Here is a 20,536-nt window from a genome sequence, read left to right as displayed (position 1 = left end):
ATGAAAACCCATTTGTTCAAGGCCTTCCTAAGCCTCTATACCAGCTTCATCCATCCACATCACCCCTTGGGGTCCAAGCCACAAAGGGGCCTCAGCTGCAGAGCCGGGGCTAGATCCTGACTGGGGCGCACCAGAGCACCTGGCCCTGAGATGCCTGCTGGGGCCCCGGCTGCTCCTCGCTGCTGCCTGGCTTCCGAACTCAGGAGACACAGGCACGCACCCACAGCCCTGGGACCCACAGACAGGAGGGAGGGTGTGGGAAGATGAGGCATGAGGCATGGCTCAGCCCCCACCCCCGACAGGGACCAGTGGAGCAAAATCAAACCAGTTTTAATACCAATATAGTTTTCTCTTTTAAATACTTGTTCCCTGGAACAGCATGTAGGGGTAGGCTCTTGGCAGAAAGAGTGGAAAGGGAATGTGGAACAAAATGGAATGGATCGCCCAGGCCCGGCCTGTCTTGTCCCAGACTGCTGCCTTGGGCCACTGGGGACCAAGCTGCCTGGGAGCGGGGCTGTGACAGCAGCTTTGTCAGGTCCAGTTATTGCAGAGGTGTGGGGTGGGCTCCCCTCTCCCAGGCCCCAAAATGACTCTCAGGATTCTTCTGCCCTTTCACCCAGCAGAGCCGGAGGCCCGGGCTGCTCCACGCTGGGAGGCCCCTGGCCTTCGGGTCTTGCAGCTGAGGCCTGGGGCCGCTCAGTAGCTGCTCTGATGGCCCGTGAGAATGTAGAGGTTGCTGTGAGCATCTGGGTTGTCAGTGGGGATGCTCTCGAGGATGATGTCTCTGGAGGGGAGAGAGGACCAGAGGTGAGCAGGCAGGGGACCCCTCGGCCATGACCATCTCCTCTCTGGCCTCAGGGGAGGCTGGGCCTCTATGTCCTACCTATGGGCTCCAAGCACTCGGAAGATCCTCGTCTCATCTGTGATCTCCTGGGTCACCTGGGAAGAAAAGGGACACTGAGGCCACCCTGGCGGGTCCTCTCCTAGGAGGTGGGGACAGTCGGGGGAGCAGCTGGGTGGATGGGCAGCCGGGCCCCTCAACCCACTCACCTCGTTGGTGTCCACGCTGCGACCTTGCATCCCATGGCTCCAGAAGGCCAGCACACTGTCCTGCAGACACACTGGAGGGGTAGGGCCACTGTCAGCCCTACATCCTGCCCTGGGGGGTCAGTCTCTCAGCCACACCCCGGGCCCAAATCTGGGCCACAGAGGCCCTCACTGACTGTGGGTGACCGGGAGGCTCTCAGGAGGAGCTGGGGGACCTGCCTCCTGGTCCAGTTGCCAGCCCAAGGCCCCAGGGCCACACCATGTGCTCTGGGCTGGAGACAATCCCACCCCCACCTCTGATTCACTCACCCACAGTCTCAATGGGGAAGTCAAAGGTCAGCTCAGGTGCCAGTGTGGCTGTGGGCTCACCCTGCAAGTTGACAATCCTCACGCAGCCTGCACAGGGAGAGGGCAGTGGGCCAGAATGGATGGGGGACTCCCTTCTAGGGAGGCCAACCCACACGGCTTCCCACCCCGCAATGCTCTACTGGCCCCAGCCCTGACCTCATGAGCACTCACGTTCAAAACTGACCAGGACTGTGTCCCTGTCCACTTGGATCACCTGCTGGGCCGAGCCTGGGATCCCCTCTGCAAGCAGAAAAGGGGACACAGCTTGGCTAAGCCACCAACCACCTTTGGCCCCCAAGAGAACACGGGGACATGCAATAGCCAGCCTTACAACGGCCCCGTGGGCTCAGATACCTAGTCTCAGGAAGCAGTTGCAGAAACTGAGGCAAGAGGGGGAGTCAGGGCCCGGGGCTGCTGGGTAAGGTGAACCAGGCTTCCTGCTTCAGTCACAGCATGACCTCGCGCAAGTCGCCTCACCTCTCTGCACAGGGACCCAAGGGTCCCTGTCTGCAGCACAGCAGAGACAACGGCCACCCTGCAGGGCCTTCGTGAGGACTGAGGGTAAAAGCCTGCGTGTGCAGCCCCAGCCAACCTGTCTGCCTTGCCCCTGGTACCTACTACCCACCATGCTTGCTGTGCCCCCGACTATCCCAGCACCCAGTATCCTGTCTCCTCGCTTGCAATGGGGGCCTCTGTCTATGCAGCCCCTCCACAACAACCCAGAGCGGTGCTGCTCAACTCGTCCTTAGCTGCCGAGCCCTTTGGTTCCATGGCATCTTTTGTGGAAGCTCAGCCCAGGCTCATTGAGGTGGGCCCCACTCGGCTGCTGTCAGCCCCAGGGTATCCCTGGAGCCCTAGGCTGGGGGGACCTGCTTTGAGAGTCTGCTAGCTAGCTCTCTCTCTCACACATGCACGCACACACGCACACAGCAGCCTGGGCTCCTGCTCACCAGGCGGGATGAGGATGTCAGGCATCAGGCCAGCCTCCAGGGGCAGGATGTGGAACAGGACACGGCAGCCAGGCCCCTCAGGGCTCTCAGCCCCCACACACACCTGTGGCAACTCCTTCCCGTCCAGCACCAGGGGCTCCAGCATCCCTGCTGGGCTGGGCAGGGGGCTGGAGAAGTTCTGGGGAGCAACAAGGGTGCTCAGGCCCCGGCTGCCCCTGCCTGGTGCTCCCCGGGTCCCTCACAGCCGCCCACCCCGCACCTTCAGCAGCAGGAACTTCTGCAGTGGCTCGTACCACTGCAGCAGGAGCAGACTGGCGGGCAGGGCAGCCAGTAGGAAGGTGCTGCCTGTGTAGGGGTTCCGCACTGCAAAGGAAGAGGGCAGTGGGCGCCGTGCTGGCCTGCACCCCACTTCCCTCCCCCAGCCCACCTGGCCCAGCTCTTACCCACGCGACATTGCAGGCAGCCTTTGGTGTCAGGGATCTTGGTGGACAGGGCAAAGCGTCTGCAGAGGGACAACGGGACATGTGTCACGGCGCCATCTGTGGGTGAGGCCTGCAAAGCCCCATGGGGTGGGTTCTATCGTCCCTGCCTCACAGGTGAGAGAGACTGAGGCCCAGAGAGGTAAAGTGACCTGCCCAGGTAACACAGCTGGTGAAGTGAATGGGATCTGAAGGCAGTCTCATGGCTCCAGCATCCACCACTACAGCCTGGAGCACCTCCAGAGTCCAAAGGTCTCAATTACAGAATGACCACTAACTCTGTGGGACTTTGGTCAAGTTACTTAGCTTCTCCATGCCTCAGTTTCCTCATCTGTAAAATGGGATAACAGTAGTGCCCACCTGATAGGATTGCTGTGAGGACTGAATGAGCTCATACAGGGGAGGGCTCAGCAGCGCCCAGTACCCTGTGGGCACTCAAAAAGGGCAAGCTTATACCATCCCTGACTAGACCTCTCCATCTATTCTGAGTCTGGAAATCCTGTGTAGATGAAAGCAGGGTATAAGTGAAGAAATGAAGGCATGAGGGAGAGCGTGGAGGGGCCAGGACATACATAGGCTCCGCTCTGCAGGCTACAGAGAGTGCTCATGGCCCCATCCCCCCTCCACTCGCCCCATTTCACAGATGGGTGAAGTGGCCCAAGGAGGTCAAATGACTTGCAAGAAGATGGCAAGCAACCTGCCATCTGTTGCCTTGGCTGCAGCTGAGGTCACGTGGGCCCAGTGGCCCGGAGGAAATGGCAAGGGGTGGTCACCAGCAGGATCCCTGCCTTGGCTACTGGTATTCCCCAAGTTCCCAGGAGGCCCTGTGAGCCTGTCTCTTCCTTTGGGGAGTGGGGCTCCATGTCTGGAGCCCTGCCTGCTGCCTCCACCAGGCCCCGCTGAGGAGTCTGCCTCTGGCTGTCCATCCGCCCTCGGCTCTCCCCACGCTCCTCCCACTGTTTTCCCCAAACGGCCTGCAAATGAATCAGAGGCACAGTTCTCGGTGTTTGTTTTTTCTCCCAACAATTCAGAGTCTCCATTCCTAATGTCCAAAGTGGCGGATGCCACAACTCTAATTTTCCAAACACACGCCCAAAGCCACCTGGGGCTCACTGTGGCTCTGGTGGGCCATCTCCTGCAGGTCCTGGGCCAAAGCAGGGCTCGCTGGGGGACTGAGCTCATGAAGCCCCGGTCACAGGCTGCAACTACAGCCCTGGAGGGAGCGCACCCCAGGGCCCAGGGCAGGCATGCCCTCAATGTCTCCTAGCTGGGGCAGTCTCTGGCCTAGCTTCCCCGTCCTCATGGCCTGGTCCACCAGCTTCCATCACCACCCACCTGGCCTTGACAACTTCTAAGCCCACAACTCAGGCCTGGTCTCAGAACTCCAGCCCCACCCAGCCAGCGACCAGGGGACAGCTTCCCTCGTACTAATCGGTGCTCAATGTGACCACACCAGATTCTCACCACCCCCCCGCCCCCGCCCTGCTGACACCTGCTCCACCCTCAGCTGATGACAGCTCCATCCTTCCTGCAGCCTGGGCCAAAACCTTGGAGTCATCCTTGACTCCCCATCCTCTTCCATCCACCACCCATCTGTCAGGAAATCCTGTTGGCTGTCTTCCAAATTAGGTCCAGCATCTGACCACTTTCACCTCCTCCTTGGCTACCCTGGCTGAGCCCCCACCCCCTCCCACCAGGTTCACCGCAATAGCCTCCTACGGGTTCCCCTACTTTCACCCTCACCCCTCAGTATATTCTCCAGCTAAAGTGATCTTGTTAAAACCTAAGACAGCTCACGTCACTCCTCTGCTAAACACCGTGAGGTGGCCCTCAGATCACAAAGTCACAACCAAAGACCACAGGGCAGCCACAAGGCCACATCTCCCTTCAGTCCTTCTGTTCTGGCCAAGCTGGCTCTATGATGTTCCTCCAACAGGCCAGGTGTGCTCCTGCCTCAGGGCCTTTGCACTGGGCGGCCCCTCTGCCCAGATGCCCTCCCCCAGAGATCCACAGGGCTTGTTCTCTCACCTGCTTCAAGTCTTTGCTCAAACAGACCTCCCTGAGCACCCTGTTTAAAACTACAGCCCTCCAAGCCCTCCCCTCTCCCTGCTTCTCTGCCTTCCATAGCATTCCCTCTCTGGGCATCGCCACAGAATTTACTCCTGTTTTGTGTCGACCGTGTTGTGTGTCTTGCCATGAGGAAGTCAGGAGAAGGTAGCGGGGATATTGGGCTCTTTAGCTCATGGATATACCCACCCCGAACAGTGCCTGGCATGTACTAGGGGCTCAGGAGATATCTGCTGAATGACTAAGCGAGGGACCTTGGACTGCCTCCAGCACCTCATAAAACACTGCGAAGCTGAGCTGCTTCTCTGGAGGTCCCTGATCCTTCCCTCCTTCCCTCCCCCTTGCTCCAATCAGCCACCAAATCCTGTCAATTCCACTTCCTAAATACTGCTCCAGTCCATCCAGTTCTCACCATCCCTCAGCCTAATCCCCTCATCTCTGGTCACGACACGGACATGGGACTCCTTTCCAGATAACTTCTTGTCAACCTCCCCCTAGCTCACCCTTCCCACCATTCACCAGGTGCCTCCTATTCTATCTGTCCAGCATCTCCTCCCTCTGGGTGGGGCTGATGAGCCCCTTCCCCTTTCCCCAGGCTCCAGGAGAGGGCACACGGCCCAGGCCTGGCCACCAGAGCTCCTCACTGGCTGGCCACTGTAACTGGCTCAGGGATGGGCACGGACCTAAGCTAGACCAAATAGAATCGACCCTGGAATATTTGTTGAAATTCCTTGGAAAGAGCAGTTCCAGTTTCACTGGGCCATTTGCTACCGGAACACTGGCCTGGAACTGCAGGTGGCCATCATTTGAGGAGGAAGCCTGCCTGAGAATACAGTTAACAAGAGGAAAAGAGAGCCAAGGGGTGCCATTTAAGTCCTGGATCCAACTGGGCCTGAAGCTAACCTATTCGTGGGCTTTCCAGTTACATGAGCCATTAAGTCCCCTTTTAGCTTAGCCAGTGACCAGAATCACCAGCCACAGAAAGAATCCTGACTGACACGCAAAGTAATCCTTCTACCATGCTCGCGGTGCCCTCTGTCAGCTGGACAAAGCCTAATCCTCGACCTGGCACCACCGGAAGGGCTCAGCCCTGGTGCAGCTTCGTCTCCACTGCTCCTCCCCCTCCCTCAGCCAAACGCCTTGTAGCTCCCCAGGGGCCCTGCACACATCTGTGCTTGCTGTTCCCTCTGCCCGGAGTGCTGTTCCCTAACTCGTCTGCCGGGAAAACCTTTACGCACTTTCAAAATCCACGAACTCGCCCACCTCTCTGAAGTCCTCCCCCCAAGCTCTCCCTCTAGATGGCCTCAGCATTGCTGTTAGCTGCCATCAAGTAGGGCCCTGACTCATGGGGACTTCACGCACAGCAGAACGATCCCCGTGGTCAGCGGTGGATTGCACCTTTATGATCCACAGGGTTCTCAGTGGCTGGTTTTAGGAAGTAGATCGCCAGGCCTTTGTTCCTAGTCTATCGTAGTCGGAAAACTCTGCTGAAACCTGTCTAGCATCATAGCAACACAAGCCTCTACAGACAGATGGGTGGAGGCTGTGCAGAGGTGCACTGGCTGGGGAATAGAACTGGGTCTCCCACATGGAAGAGGAGAACCGTACCACTGAGCCACCACTGCCTAAGCGGCCACAGTTCAGCTCTTAACTGTCTGGTTTTGGGTCTACCTCACCCTCTTTCTTGAAGACAAGGATGCATTCGATTCCTTATAGCTCCGAGCCCAGCAGAAGGCCTGGCGTATAACAGGTACTCAGGAAATGTTTGCCAACCGTCAGATTAAGCCCCTCAACCTATGAAGCGCGGTAGGCGTTCTACAGTTTGCAGGTCCCCTACAGTTTGCAAAGCACCTTCACATCCGCTATCTCCTTTTTTGCCTCCCAACAAGCCTCAGGGGTTGGGGAAGAAGGCTATCAACTGCACTGACAGATGAGAAAACTGAGGCTCAGAGAGATGATGTCACATGTCTGAGATCACAACAGTCCCAGGAACAGATGACGCCACAGTGCCACTCCGGCTCTGGCCCTCTGTCTCCCCAGTCCCCCAGGGGCCCTGACCTGGGGATGATGCGCTGGGTGAGGCGGTTGGTAGGGATGGACAGGGGGACCTGCTGCTGTAGCCGCCGCTGCTCAAACAGGCCTGGGAGGTCATGGGCCCAGATGTGCGTGGATTTTCCTGCAGGGAGGGTGGGAGGAGGCTCGAGAGGGCTGGTGGGCAGGCGCTGTGGAGCCAGGGTACTGCAGGCCCGCCTCCTCCCGCCCCGATGTCTACCTGACAGTGACAGCAGCACGTTGTTCACGCAGTAGAGCCAGGAGCAGCGGTGTGAAATCAGCTGGAGGGAGAGAGGTCGGTGGATGGGGGTCAGCACCCAGCCCCCGAGCCACCTGCCCTCGCGGCTGCCTGCCACCTCACCTTCTCCAGGGTATCCTCATGCAGTTCATGCAGGTTGAGCGTGTAGATGCCTTCCTCAGCCCCCACCACCAGGAACTGGTCTGCAGGTTTGGGTACGGGTCAGAGATCAGTCATACACCGCACCCCAGCCAGGAGAGTCCCGGCTCCTGCCTCTTCCCTGGCCCCCTGACCCTGGCCTACCCCGGGTGACAGGGTGAATCCAGGTGACAGCTGCGTGGATCCGGAGGGGGCAGCCATTGAAGACCTTGGAGAAGCAGGCGCCCATCTGTGGGGGGGCCAGAGCTGGAAAGGGGCATGGGGGGCAGAGGGGCAGGGCTGTGGGCTGTGGGGCAAGTACTTACGTGCACTTTGGGGGTCGGGGGGAGCCCGTGGCAGGATGATCTCTGGGAGGGAGGGAGGGAATCAGGGCCGAGGTGATGCCCCAGCCTCCCCAGCCCCCAGCCCCCCACAGCACTTCTCACCTCAAGATCCGCCTGGTGCTTCATGGTGGCCCAGGTGGTGGGAAGCAGTGGGGGGCTGTCAGGGCCTGGTGGAGCCAGGGTTGGGGTCCCTGCAGGCACAGAACCTCTGTGATGTCCAGCCCTGATGCCACCCTGGAGCTGCCTCCCAGCATTCCCAGTCTGGGGCTCACCGGGAGGGCTGGATAAAGAGTTCTCAGCTGGAGGCTCAGTGGGGGACGGCCCCAGAAACGGGGCCCGCTTGATGGTTCCCATGGCTTCGTCTGGGGAGTCCAGGGCCTGGCAGGAGGGTCAGGGCCAGACTGGCTGTTAGCAGGGGGACCCCAACAGCACTCCCTGAAGCACCCCACCTCGCCCATCTCTGCCTCTCTCTACACCTGGACTTCCAAAGCTGGCCGGATGGTCAGGCTCCTATAGGGGACAAACACGAGAGAAATGAGGCAGGAGGTGTGACGGGCCCAGGCCTGGCTGCCCCCTCCCCCATCTAGCCCCTCACCTCTCCTCCAGGGCCTCCTGGACGGACTGCAGCAGGCTCCTGGGTGGGAGGAGTCAGAGGTCAGCCTTCTCTGCCGCCCCAACCTCCCCTGCCTCCGCCTCCTTCCCTCCCTCACTTACCCACTCAGCTCCTCCTTTCCCAGCAATGTCCACTCCTCCTCCCACTGTGGGGAAACCGAGGCAGAGAGGCCAGGGGAGGGGCAGAGAGACAGAGAGTCACTGTGAGAGAGCAATCAAAAGATTGTGGGAGAGAGAGAAGACAGACAGAGAGAAGGAAAGTGAAACGACAGTGGGCAGGAGACTGTGAGACAGTAAGAGACAGAGACCAAGAGATTGCGAAAGACAAAGACAGAGACAGCGATGAAGAGGCACAGAGACAGTGAGAGAGCAAGTGATAGAGAGATTAAGAGATTGTGGGAGCAAAGAGAGATACCAAGAGTGAGAGACAGTGACTCAAAGATGCAGCAATAAGGCAGAGAGAAACGTGGCTGAATGTGTGGGGGCGGGGGGTGGTCTTCAGGGTATGAGAGATCCCCTTTTTAGAAAGGCATGGTCATCTTGCCACCTCCCAGCTGGCTGTCCAGAAGGGGTTGGTGCAGGAAAGAACCCTCAGCACCCAGAACCCAGGAGGGACAGGCCTGCTTGGGACAGCTCCCTCAATTCGAGAGGCCCCACCTCCTTTGGAGCCCCTCGCCTCCGCCCCCCTGTTCCTGACCCCATCCCACCCCTACGTGCCACCCTTCCAACCCCTCACCGGCTCATTTAGTGGGTCTGTTTCCTTCCTGCGGGGGGCACCAAATTTCACCTGGTGAACTGGGGGGGCCCAAGGTAAAGGAGTTAGGGGCCAGGGTCTCAGTGTTGGCCCCCTCCACCAAACCCGCACACACCCGACCCCCCAGGCTCACACTGGATCTCCGAGGGGGTCCTCTCAGCCGGCCCGTGCTGCCCCCGGGAGTGAATGGTGTCAGGAAACATGTCATAAGTCTAAGAAAGAGCAGAAATAGTGGCCACGTAGCCAGCCTAGTAAGTTCTCACAACAACCCTCTCAGATGAACATGAAGTAAAATGCAACCCTCACTTTAGAGGTGGGAAAACAGGCACAGAGAGATCAAGACACTTGCCAAAGATCACACAGAAAGCAAGAAGACACCTTAGCTGGTGTTACGGGCAGGGCAAGGCCCAAAGGCAGGAACCTGTCAGACCCAGCTCTGGCTGAGGAAAGGGTCTCAGGCTGAGTTCCACTGTCTGAAGAGGGGTTCTTGTGCTGGAACAGACAAGCTGAAGGGACCTTGCCCTATGTCACCTTGGGCTCCTTCCAACCAGGCCAGCCAAGACCCATTTCCCCAGTTCCCCTCACCTACCTCCAGGTCACAGTCTTCAGGGGAGGGGCTTTCCAGGTGGGGGTCATTGGCCTTGTCCAACAGCTGAGTGAGGAGGGCCCGAGGGAGCTGCTGGGTTGTGAATGGGTGCTGGAGGGTTGAGGGGGCCAATCAGGTTGGCTGCTGGTCTCGGGGCCCACTTCTGAGCAGCAAGACCCCCTGCCCTGCCCCTTGCCTCCCACCTGCAGAAGCCGCTCTGCTGTCGGCCTCTTCTTGGGGTTCTTTGTCAGTGCCAACTTGAGGAAGTGGTGGAAATTCTGAGTCCTAGTGGGCACAAGAGACCCCATCCCCAGACCCAGGTGAGTCCTCAAGCAGGGCATCCTGCCAGCGGTCCCAGCCACCAGCAGGAGCAAGCAGGGCCCGCCCAGGAAGGAGCCAGCCTGAGGCCGAGGGCCCCTGCCTGAGCAACAACTGCTGTTGCGACACAGCCACCCCTCTGTTATCACCAGGCAGTCTTCTTTCCTGCCCACGCCAAGTCCTCACTTGGTGGTCTGTGGAGGCCAGAGAGGGCAGGGCTCTCGCGGTGTACCCTGGGAATTGGCAGAAGGCTCTTCCTCTCCAGGAGGCCTGGCTAAAAAGGGGGTCCCAGGAGGGGGCAGGGGGCCCTCACCATCGAGTCTTGTCTCTCAGCTTGGGCGGCTGGAAGCTGCTCTTGGACATGAGCATCAGGGCCCTGTGGAAGATGCGAGGTCAGAAGTCAAGGGTCATCAGCAGGGCCAGGGGTAGGCAAGGGGCTTTTGCGGGGCTGACCTCATGGGATGCAGATGGAAGAGTGGGGGCTGCAGCTCGCCCAGCTCAATAGCGGTGATGCCCAGGGCCCAGACGTCACACAGCTCGTTGTAGCCACCTTTGCGCTCCACGGCCGCCACCTCCGGGGCCATCCTAGACGCAGGGTCACAGATGGGATGACTGGGTACCCCATTTGTGGCCCCCGCCCCCTACCCAGGGTACAGCCTCACCAGTATGGAGTCCCAATGAAAGACCTCCTCTTAGCCACAGATGCCGTCAGCTCGCCTGACACCCCAAAGTCAGCTGCAGGGAGAAACGGCAACTCCCATCCACCCTCCGGCTTCCACTACACCCAAGGTGCAGGGTCAGGATGCACCTGGTGGGGCTCAGACAGCAGACCGTCCAGGTCCAGCCACAGCTGCCACAGGCCCGAGGTAAGACCACGTTCCCCCTGGGAGGGGTCACCAGCCCTCACCCTGACCGAGCACCTGGTCCTGCATCAGATATTGTACAGACCCAACCTCAATCAACTTATAGCAGGAATGGAACACTGTTCCATGTTCTAAGCGGGGAAACTGAGGCACAAGGCAGAAAAGCAGCTTGCCCAAGGACACCCGGGACCTGAATTAGGGATCTAAGATTTCAGGAGCATTCACAGAACCCTCACCCTGATTTCGTCCCCAGGTACTGACCCAGCTTGACGTCTCCCTGGAGGGTGAGGAGAAGGTTGGCTCCCTGTGGGAATGGAGAAGAGAGAATCCTGTCTGGTGCCCCTAGAGGAAGGATCCTTCTCTTCCTTCCCACAATGCCCTTGGCCAGACCCCTACCTTGATGTCTCTGTGGATCTTCCCCTGAGAATGCAAGTGGTGCAATCCCTGGGGACAAAGAAGAGCCCCTGAGAGCAGGCCTACTCTAAAACCATCCCACCTGTCCTGAACCTCCTCTTAGGACTGGGGCCCCCCACCCAAGCTGCTTCCTCCTCCCCTCTCCCCAAACAGGAAGTGACTGAGTTGAGAGGGAAATGGGCTGCTTCCTGCAACAGGGCTGGGGCCCCTACCCCCCAGGACCCACAGCCCCTCAGGCCAGCCCTGCTTGGAGCACCCCCCCCACACACACACACTGGCCAGCTGGGCTCCCTGCCCACAGCTCCTGGGGACTAGGGGGTGGGGATGCTCTGTGGGCCCAGCTACCTTCAAGGCCTCTCGGCAGACACAGGCAATCTGCCGTTCCTCCAGGGGCCCGGTGGCTGAAATGGAAGGGGTAAGGGCTGGAAAGGGGGCTGGGGGACATGCCAATCCTCCCAGACCACCCCGTGTAGGGGAAAGCAGGCAGTGCTGGGTCAAAGGAATGTTGGCCACATCTCCTCCCTGCACAGTCTGGGACAGCATTTCTTTCAAGGTCACACAGCAAGTCAGGGGAGGCGAGGGGCCCAAGTCCACGGCCTGGGCTCTCTCCTGCTGCCCCATCCTGGGCCTGGGGGAAGGTTGTGGCCCTCTGGGACTGGAGTCTCGGAGTCCTGGGCCTCACCATGGTAAATCTCCTGCAGGGACCCCCCTCCACAGAACTCCATGCAGATCCACAGACGGTCATTCCTGGGGGGACACAGAGCTGGGGTGGGCACATAGCAGGGTCACATGTGGGCTGCCTGGGGGGTGTGAAGAGGGAGCAGCCTCACCTGAGGTAGCTGCCAATGTAGGCCACCACATTGGGGTGGCGGCACTCACGCAGGATGGTGATTTCCTGCTGGAGGGAGCTGATGTCGTCCCCTGGGGAGCACAGGGCATCATGGGATGGGGCAGCAGAGAGGTTGCCCTGACTCAGTGCCCACATCTGCAAAATGGACACAGAGTGCCTCCCTCTGGGCCAGACAGGTGCCAGGCGACAGCACCTGCTGGGGGGCTCGGAGTGTCAACCCTCAGCCCCTCACCCGCGCCCCGGCGCTGCCCTCGCTGCCGCGCAGAGGCCTTGACCCCGGGCCCTCACCTGGATCTAGCTTGACTATCTTCACGGCGGCTAGTTCGGACGTGGCCGTGTCGCGCGCCTGCAGGGGCGGAGGGGCGCAGCGGGGTGAGGGGGGGCGGGGCTGGGGGCCGGCTCCCTGGCGGGGCGCCGAGCCCGCACCCTCCTCCCCGCCGCCCGCCGCCGGCGCACCTTGTAGACGTCGCCATAGGTCCCGGCCCCCACGCGCTGCAGCAGCTCGAAGCGGTCGCGCGGATCCTGCAGCGACACGTCCCGCAGCAGCGCCATGGCCCGGCGCCGGGCGGGCCGGCGGGCGGGCGGCGCGAGCTGCGGAGCCGGCGCGGGGCTGCGCGGGGCGGGGCGGGGCGGGCGGCGGCCGGGGCAGGCGGCGGGGCTCGGGGCCGGGGGCGGGGCCCGGCCACCGGGGGCGGGGCCAGCTGGGGATGCCCCGCCGCCCGGCCGGGAGGTGGCGCCCGTGGGGCCGGCCCCCGGCGGCCAGGGGAAGTCCCGAGGCCGGGGGCGGAGCCCAGGGCGCCGAGGTCCTGCGGCAGCAGCGGCGGCTCCCCGCGCTCTACAGGTGGCGCGTCCGGAGCAGAGGGCGGAGAACGGGGAGTCCCACACCCGGCCGCCCGCCCGTCCCCGACTCCCCAGAGGACACACAGACCCTTTTTTTTTTTTTTTTTACAAAATGTATTTCTTTCTTGGAACTGAAAAATAAATCTATGTACAAAACAGGAAGAGATCAGGCTCCCCTCACCCACTCCCAACCCCTGCAGATTTCCTCCGAGGTCCCCCGAGACGGGCTGGAATTCGGGGAGGCTCGAAGGGCGCTCGTGCTCTGACCCGGGGCCAGTTTGGTCAGGAAAGGGGCGGAGCTTCGGGTCCCAGACGGTTCGCTAGGGAGGGGAAGACACTAGATTTCCAAGTTCTGGAAGCGGGACAAGATGTTTATGGACCGGGGCTTGGACTCCCAAGGGATATAATGCTCAAGTGCGGAAATGAGCTCCTAGATCGAACTGAGAGGCGTCCTTGGTTCCCCGGCTGGTGGACCCCAGGTGCTGGGATCCACTCTGAGCTACACCACGGGCCTAGTGTTAGTCCTTGCTTCCGAGGTGGGGCTTGAGTTTCTAGGGGCTGGTGGTGGGGGCCTGAGGTGGTGTTTCCAGCAGCAGGCTGGGATTCTGGGGTACCAGACCTATATCCCAAGGGCGGAAGCAGAGCCCTCAGTTCTGAGCTGGGGGCAACAGAGTTGGGAGTATGGGGTCAGAGTCTGAAGCCTGGGGTCAAGAACAGGTGGGGCCTGGTTTGGGCCTAGGCCCCCTGGGGTGGGGGTGGCACCTCGACCCAGAGGGAGAGGGCCTGGATCCGGGCTGCAGTCCTGGTGGTTCAGAGGCCCTTGCGCTGCCGCTTGAGGAAAGACAGTGTGTAATCGCTGGGCGTGGATACCTTCTGCTTCTTCATCTGCACCTGCGATTGCGCTGTGAGCTGCAGCTTGATGGCGCTCGAGTTGATCTTGGTGGCCACCAGCAGCTCCTTCATGCCCTTCATTTTCTCGCTCTGAAACGTGAGCACCGGGCCCTCCGGTGGCGGTGACGCAGCAGGCACAGGTGCCGGGCCCGCGCTGCCTCCCTCAGGGCCACGGGCAGTACCCGGGCTGGTCGCTGGGGGCCTCCGGGGCGGTCCTGGCACCGCACCCTGCCCAGCGCCTGGGCCCTTGTCCAGCGCCAGCTTTTTGGGCGGCGGCGGCTCCTCAGGCTTGGACTCCCGCCGCGGACCGCGTCGCCGGCCTTCCCGGGCCTCCTCGCCCCAGGGCTCCTCAGCCTCTGCTGCCTCAGCCTCCCGACTCACAATGCGCACCTTCTGCCGCACCTGGGCCAAGAGGCGGGGCAAGCTGAGGGGCGGGCTGCAGGCCAGTGTCCAGGACTCCAGGCCCCAGCAGCCACCATCCTGTCTTGGGTCTCAGTCTCATCTGTACCCAGAGGATGGGCCATAAAAGTTTTGACTCCCTAGCGACCTCCAGCACCACTTGTTGTCCCCAGCCCCCCTGAAAACATCCAATGCAGGGCTCCTCACCTGTCCCTCAAAACGGCCAAGGGACTGCACGAGGAAGGTGGCCCAGCCGACGTGCAGCACCGGCGTGGGGCTGCCCTCCTCCCATTTGCAGATGCCATCGTAGAAGCGCAGCAGGTGGGCGAAGCACTCAGGGTCCTGGAGGGCAGAACCCTGGCTCTGGGTGCCCTGGGTGAGATAAAGGGAGGGCACAGGTTGGAGTCTTAGGCAGAGAGCCCTGGCTCCAGAAAAGGTGAGCACAGGTGCAGAGCATTCTTAGAACCCCTGGGTGGCACAAACGGTTTGCGCTCAACTACTAACTGAAAGGTTGGTGGTTCATACCCACCCAGTAGTGCCTTAGAAGAAAGTCCTGGCGAAGGACTTCTGTAAAGAGTATAGTCAAGAAAATTCTAGGAGCAGTTCTACTCTGTAACACATAGGGTCACCACGACTCAGAATTGGCAATGGGTTTCCTTGGCAAAACCGGTCATTAGCCAAGACTACCTCTCACGTACTTTGGACATGTTATCAGGGAAGATCAGTCCCTTGAGAGGGATATCATGCTTGGTAAAGTAGACGGTCAGTGAAAAAGAAGAAGACCCTCAACAAGATGGACTGACACAGTGGCTGCAACAATGGGCTCAAGCACAATGATTGCGAGGGTGGCGCAGGACCGGGCAGTGTTTCCTTCTGTGGTACACAGGGTTGCTATGAGTAGGAACTGAGTTGACAGCACTTAATGACAACAGCCGGGACTGAGAAGTGGGCACCATCCCCGATATCCAACGAACCCCCAGTCTGAACGAGGGGCCCTGGCCATAAGAGGGGTAGGTCTCGACCCCATTTATCTGAAGCTACACGGTAAACCAAAACACCAAATCCACTGCCATCAAGTCAATTTCAACTTATAACAACTCTATAGGACAGAGTGGAACTACCCCATAGAGTTTCTAAAGAGCACCTGGTGGATTCCAACTGCTGACCTTTTGGTTAGCAGCCATGGCTCTTAATCACAATGCCACCAGGGTTTCCCCCTAAAAAAAGGGTAAGAGCCCCTCAAAACACCCTCAGCCTCCTCACACTCAGGTCTAGGACCTCAGCCACAGCGTAACCAAGGCGGCTTTCCTCATCTGCATGTCCTGGGACTGGGAGATCAGGTGTCTTCTGATGGCTGGCCTGGCCACTCACCTGCGCCTGCTCCCCTGGCCGCTCCTCGCCTGCCTCCAGCAGGGTGGCTGCCTCCTTCAGCAGGTTGGGGATGACGTCATTGGCTACTTCAAAGAACTCCTTGTAGATCTCCTCATCTTCACGGCAGTAGTTGTAGCTGCGAGAGCAGTAGGGCACTGTGGGGTGTTGGCCATGGTGAGTAGCCCCAGGGTCCAGGGGAGTGGTTGGGGTCATCACTCCTAGAGGACTGTCTGTCAGCCCAGACCGAGAGTGGGGGTGGTCAGACCAGGGGAGGAGTCCCGCTGCCGGCTGAGGGGGGCTGGAGATGGGGAGGACAGGCGAAGGCAGGGGAAGCCCAAGGCCCTTATCAGGGGTCCTCCCCCCGGGTAATGGTGGCCTTGGAGGCCCAGGGACTGGATGGAATTTGGGAGACAGGCTTCACTCTTGGATGAGGTGGGGCAGGAAGGGAGGACTGGGGGCCCTCGTGGGGGTCCTCACTCCTGGATGACAGTGGCTGTGTCGGCCCAGGCCTGCAGAGCTTCACGCACATTGCGGTTGCGACAGTGATAGCCAGCCAGATACATATAGGGGTAGATGTGCTCATCCCGGTAGTAGGTCTTGGCTGAGGCAATGCCCTGGGGGGGTGGGCAGTGGGGCCTCAGGGGAGCAGCCCTCAGCTGCTCCAGCGGCACCCATGCCCCATCGGGTCACACCCAGAGGGAGCAACAGGAGATCCCAGAGTCCCGACCTCTGATCCCGCCTGCGCTGCCTGCCAGCCCCTCTATCAGGTATTTTTCATCTGGGTCTAGAACGTGGTTGCTGAGACCTGGGCTGGCCTGTGGGGGGTGGGCCGCTCACTCCCACCAAGGCCTAGGGTGGGGGAGGAGCACACCCTCCCAGCTCTGGGCATGTCCCCTTCCCAGGCTTTCCCACACACCTGTCCTACACGAACACGAACCCTTCCAAGCCCAGACCACCATCCCTCCTGCCCCCACCCCTTCTTCCTCAATGCTCCCACCACATTTGATCTCTGTTACACTCTAGGGAGGACCCTGAGAGACCACAGGAAAAGCAAGGCTGATGTATCCACACCAGGCCCTGCCACTCACAGGCTGAGGAGCCCAGGACACAAGGTTATCTATCCCATCTCTTGGACATCCTGGACCGCACTGATGATAAAGCCTCCTGCAGCCCCCGCCTTCCAGAGCCAGGACCACCTGAGCAGGGGGTCATGTCTCCACCCCCTGTAACCAGTGCTGAGCGAGGCACACAGCAGACACTCACAAAATGGGGAGTATATGAGTGCTGCCCCCAACACACAAAGTTCTGCCCTGCTTGCCCTCCCCCGCTAGTTCCCAGGAAGAAGGGGGCCCCAGCCACTGCTTGGGGCCTCCCCTCTGCACCCTCCAGAGATGCCCCACCTTATGGTAGAGAGTGAGTGGGTCCGGCCGGCCAGGAGTAGGCTCCAGTTCCTCCAGATCTGCCAGGTTCCCCAGTGCCATGGGGTATCTAGGAGAATGTTGTTGAGCCCAGGCCGCCCCCTAACCCCTCAGCCCTCTGAGGCCCAGCCTCGCCCCTTCCCATTGCTGACCTTTCCAGGTGTCCCAGGTCATAGAGCAGCCACAGCAGTTTCTAGGGGCCAAAGGAGAGAGGTGTGAGCCAGGGGTTCTCAGCCCATCAGGCAGAGGTGATGTCCAGCACCTGCAGGGACCTCCTGCCAGGTGGGAAGGGCCAGAACTGAGGAACCAGTCCTTCACTGGAGTCAAAGCCCATTCACATGTCAATTCCACCCTTGCAAGAGCCTGGGAAAGGCCAGGCCAGGGATTATTAACCCATTTTACAGAGGGGGAAGTTGTGGCTCAGGGGGGAAAAGTGTCCCTGCTCAGGGTGCCACAGCAAGTCAGCAGCCTGGCCTAGCCCTCTCTGGCCCTGAGGCAGCCCTCACCTGCTGCAGCTGCAGCAGCTCCAGTGAGTCAGTGTGTAGATCAATGGAAGGGTTGATGGCGCACACCATAAATGCCACCTCCATCTTGCGGTCACAGCGCATGTATGATCCTTTCAGGTACAGCCAGCTCTTGGGAGGGGATAAGACAAGATGTCTCATGATGGCCCACCCAGCCTGTGCCTGCTCCAGGGAATGACAGCCAGGGAAGGGGCCCGCCTGCCTTCTCTTCCTGACATATGAGGGAAGCGACGGGAAGAAGGGTGGCCCAAGAAAGCAGAGTCTCTTGGCTGGCTCAGGCTAGCAGTGTGAATGGGGCAAGGGAGGGGATGTGATACCCGCTCGGCCACACCCGCGTTGACTGTCTGGCCCCTGCGATCCTCGTTGCCCTTGCCATGCCAGGTGACCTCAGCTGTCTGCTCCCCGTTAGGCCCAAACACAACCCAGGCATGGTCCTCAGACAGGGCCAGGTGGACATCCCGGAGACCCAGGGCCTGGCAGGCCCCCACCACAGCAAAGGCCACACCGGAGCTGTCCAGTTTGGTGCCTGTGGGAGGGAAAAGTCACGAAATTGAGTCCTCTCTGACTTGGGGAGAAGGAGGCCAGGTAGTGCTGGGTCATGCTCTCTCCCACCCCACCATGAAGCCTATGCCCAAATTCAACCACTCCTGCCCATCATTCCTCCATCCCATCCCTCTATGTGTTCAAAGCTTCTCCCTCCTCCTTTCCACCCCTCCTCCCAGCAAAAGACCTTCCTGGATCTTCTCTAGCTCAACCTAGTCTTTGACCTTGTCCCTTCCCTTTTTCCACAACCGTATTATATATTTCTGTTTACTTAAGGGTTTTCTCATTGTATTGCACTTCTTAGATGATAATAGGGATGGCACAAACAGGACACTCTGACCAACACTTTCCTCACACACCCCACGGCAGATGCTCCTAATTTATCTGCACTCTTTTCCTGCTAGGCTCTTGCTGAACATGGCAATCCAGGACCTGACGGCCAATTGACTTTGCAAGCCCTAAGCTTCCTGAGGTTAAGCCCCTGGTCTGTTCACTTCTAAACATTTTTATACATATTATTGGATTTAACTTTCTCAAATGTAGCCTTATTTTGTCTCTTCACCCTCAAATCTGCTGGCGTTCTGTGTGCCTCAGTCTGGGCTGCAGACTCCGGTGGCTGCTCAATGGCAGGGAGGGGAGGTGCTGAGGGGGGCAGAGGGTGGGTTACTGGATTTAGAGTTTCGGTCCTGCCATTTTCACTGTGTGATTTTGGCACATCCCTTTCCTCTCTGGGCTTCAGTTTCCTCAACTGCAAAGGCAAGGCGGGGGGAGGGGGAGAAGTAACACCTGCCCCACCTCACAAGGTTTACAGGCTCAAAAGGGCTCTGTAAACCCTACAGTGCTGGGAAGAGGTGGGCCAGGATTCCCGCCCCTTGCCACCGGCCGGGCTCCAACCTGTGATGAAGCTGAAGAGGGACTGGATGTGGGCCCGGTCCTTGAAGTAGGAACGGCTGAGGCTGTTCCAGATGACATCGGAGACCTTCTTCACCAGCTCACGGCTGGAGACACCCCCCTCCCGGGGGTAGAGGGACAGGTCGACGGCACCGCGGATTTGGGCAGTGAAGCGGGCATACAGGGCAGCGATGATGGATAGGTCAGCTACGGGGAAGTAGGTGAGGCCGCCAGGGGGGTCGGGCGCAGGGCTTGGCTGGAAGGTGAGCTCAGGCACGTTGGTGGGGATGACCCGGTTGACAGCCAGAAAATGCTCCACGAAGCCCAGTACCAAGGACAGGAGCACCAGGTCTGGCTCCTCCCGGCCCAGCTCAGCAGCGAAGAGCCGCACTACGTCGTCGATGGAGCGCAGCGGAAAGAGCGTCTTCTGAGCGGCCTTCAGGCCCATGGCGGCGGGCAGCGGCCTGCGGGCGAGCCCGGGGAAGGAGCTCAGGTGGGCACGGCCGGGAGGCCCCCTCCCAGGCTCGACTGAGGTCTCCCCTACCCTGCACACACACCTGTTCCCTGCTTCCCCGCCCCCTTCACCCTCTGCGCACCTGCTCCCGCTTTTTGCTGGCGAGGCCCCCTCAGCCGAGGCTGTAGGGCCTCCTCGTCCCCCACAGCCCCGGTACCCCGGCCCCGATGGGGGTGAGCCCCAAGGACCCCGCCGGGGCTCCCAATAGCCGCCCCGCCCCCTCCCTTGAACCCTGCTCCCCGACCCCTTTGAGTCCGTCCGAAGGGCGCCCCCAAGCCAACCCCCTCAGACCCCGAGAAGAGTCCTGGCCTCCGTCCCCCGCGCCCACCTCCGCGCTTACATCCCACACAAGCCACCGCGGCGCCCGCGGCCTGGAGCCTGCTGGGAAATGGAGTCCCGCACCTTGGGCCGCGCGGCTTGCCGGGAAGTGAAGTCCTGGACCCGCTCTCGCCCGTGCCGAGCCTTGAAATGGTTGCCGGCCCGGCCAGTCCTCAGTGACTTATGGGAGTTGTAGTCCTTCTGCTCCGGGCGCCGCAGAGGAGGTGAGGGATAGAGGCAGCGCCCCCTTCCTGAGGTCCTCAGGGATTGGTCATTCCAGTTTACGGGGAATCAGGTAGGAAGAGGAGCGCGGTGCATCCTGGGAGATGTAGTCCGGGTGGCAATCAGGCACGCTTCTGAGGCCACCAAGCTTCTGTAAATTGTTATCAAGTGTTAGCAAGATGTAAGGAGAACGTGCACTCTCAAACACTGCTGGAGTGTAAATGTGTTCAGCCGTTTTAGTTGGATTCGTCCCCAATTCTGCCCATGAGAAAATATAACACACGTGCAAAGAGGAACATCTAAACGACCACTGTGGTTATTTGTTAGAGGGTAAAAGCTAAAAAGAGTCAAGGAGCCTGTGCATTCTCAAATGGATCTCCAGAGCATATTGTTAAGAGAGAGAGAGAAAAAAGCTGTAGAACAATATTGTGATATGATAGCATTTATATTAAAAACATTTTAAGGCCTCAAAACAAAACCGACTGGATTTGCTCACAGATTGGATGTGGAGTGTGAGAAGGGGGATCAAGGATGGCTCCAAGGTG

General features: G+C 59.9%; 2 protein-coding genes across 4 annotated transcripts; both read right to left on the bottom strand.

Moving 5' to 3' along the window:
* Window positions 1–435: 435 nt before the first annotated feature.
* On the bottom strand, window positions 436–12,627 carry MAP4K2 (mitogen-activated protein kinase kinase kinase kinase 2). 2 transcript variants are annotated; one of them, XM_064287836.1, is made up of 32 exons: window positions 12,517–12,627; window positions 12,349–12,406; window positions 12,041–12,131; window positions 11,893–11,957; window positions 11,556–11,611; window positions 11,193–11,240; window positions 11,058–11,100; window positions 10,596–10,668; window positions 10,387–10,518; window positions 10,247–10,309; window positions 9,819–9,900; window positions 9,619–9,726; window positions 9,163–9,241; window positions 9,012–9,070; window positions 8,378–8,421; window positions 8,259–8,297; window positions 8,140–8,173; window positions 7,936–8,041; window positions 7,766–7,854; window positions 7,646–7,687; window positions 7,485–7,569; window positions 7,305–7,384; window positions 7,164–7,224; window positions 6,950–7,067; window positions 2,789–2,847; window positions 2,605–2,708; window positions 2,346–2,523; window positions 1,567–1,635; window positions 1,357–1,443; window positions 1,051–1,121; window positions 884–939; window positions 436–784 (listed from the first exon to the last, which is right to left on the bottom strand). In XM_064287836.1, the coding sequence occupies exons 1-32, from the start codon at window positions 12,610–12,612 to the stop codon at window positions 697–699; spliced, it is 2,463 nt and encodes an 820-aa protein (XP_064143906.1). In that variant the 5' UTR covers window positions 12,613–12,627; the 3' UTR covers window positions 436–696. The 2 variants fall into 2 exon arrangements, with proteins under 2 accessions (XP_064143906.1, XP_064143907.1); XM_064287837.1 differs by having other exon boundaries at window positions 9,619–9,705.
* A 399-nt stretch (window positions 12,628–13,026) lies between these two features.
* MEN1 (menin 1) lies at window positions 13,027–19,998 on the bottom strand. Of its 2 annotated transcripts, none has more exons than XM_064287835.1 (10): window positions 19,854–19,998; window positions 18,941–19,401; window positions 17,821–18,029; window positions 17,486–17,614; window positions 17,132–17,172; window positions 16,962–17,049; window positions 16,039–16,175; window positions 15,562–15,697; window positions 14,398–14,562; window positions 13,027–14,193 (listed from the first exon to the last, which is right to left on the bottom strand). In XM_064287835.1, exons 2-10 carry the CDS (start codon window positions 19,383–19,385, stop codon window positions 13,711–13,713), a joined length of 1,833 nt encoding a protein of 610 aa, XP_064143905.1. In that variant the 5' UTR covers window positions 19,386–19,401; window positions 19,854–19,998; the 3' UTR covers window positions 13,027–13,710. The 2 variants fall into 2 exon arrangements, with proteins under 2 accessions (XP_064143905.1, XP_003419658.1); XM_003419610.4 differs by having other exon boundaries at window positions 19,780–19,868.
* Between the last annotated feature and the right edge of the window lie 538 nt (window positions 19,999–20,536).

The sequence above is a fragment of the Loxodonta africana genome, chromosome 7, assembly GCF_030014295.1.
Source record: "Loxodonta africana isolate mLoxAfr1 chromosome 7, mLoxAfr1.hap2, whole genome shotgun sequence".
NCBI classification, from domain to species: Eukaryota; Metazoa; Chordata; class Mammalia; order Proboscidea; family Elephantidae; genus Loxodonta; species Loxodonta africana.
The sequence above is the reverse complement of the archived record's forward strand: the minus strand, read 5'-3'. Positions and strand labels throughout refer to the sequence as shown.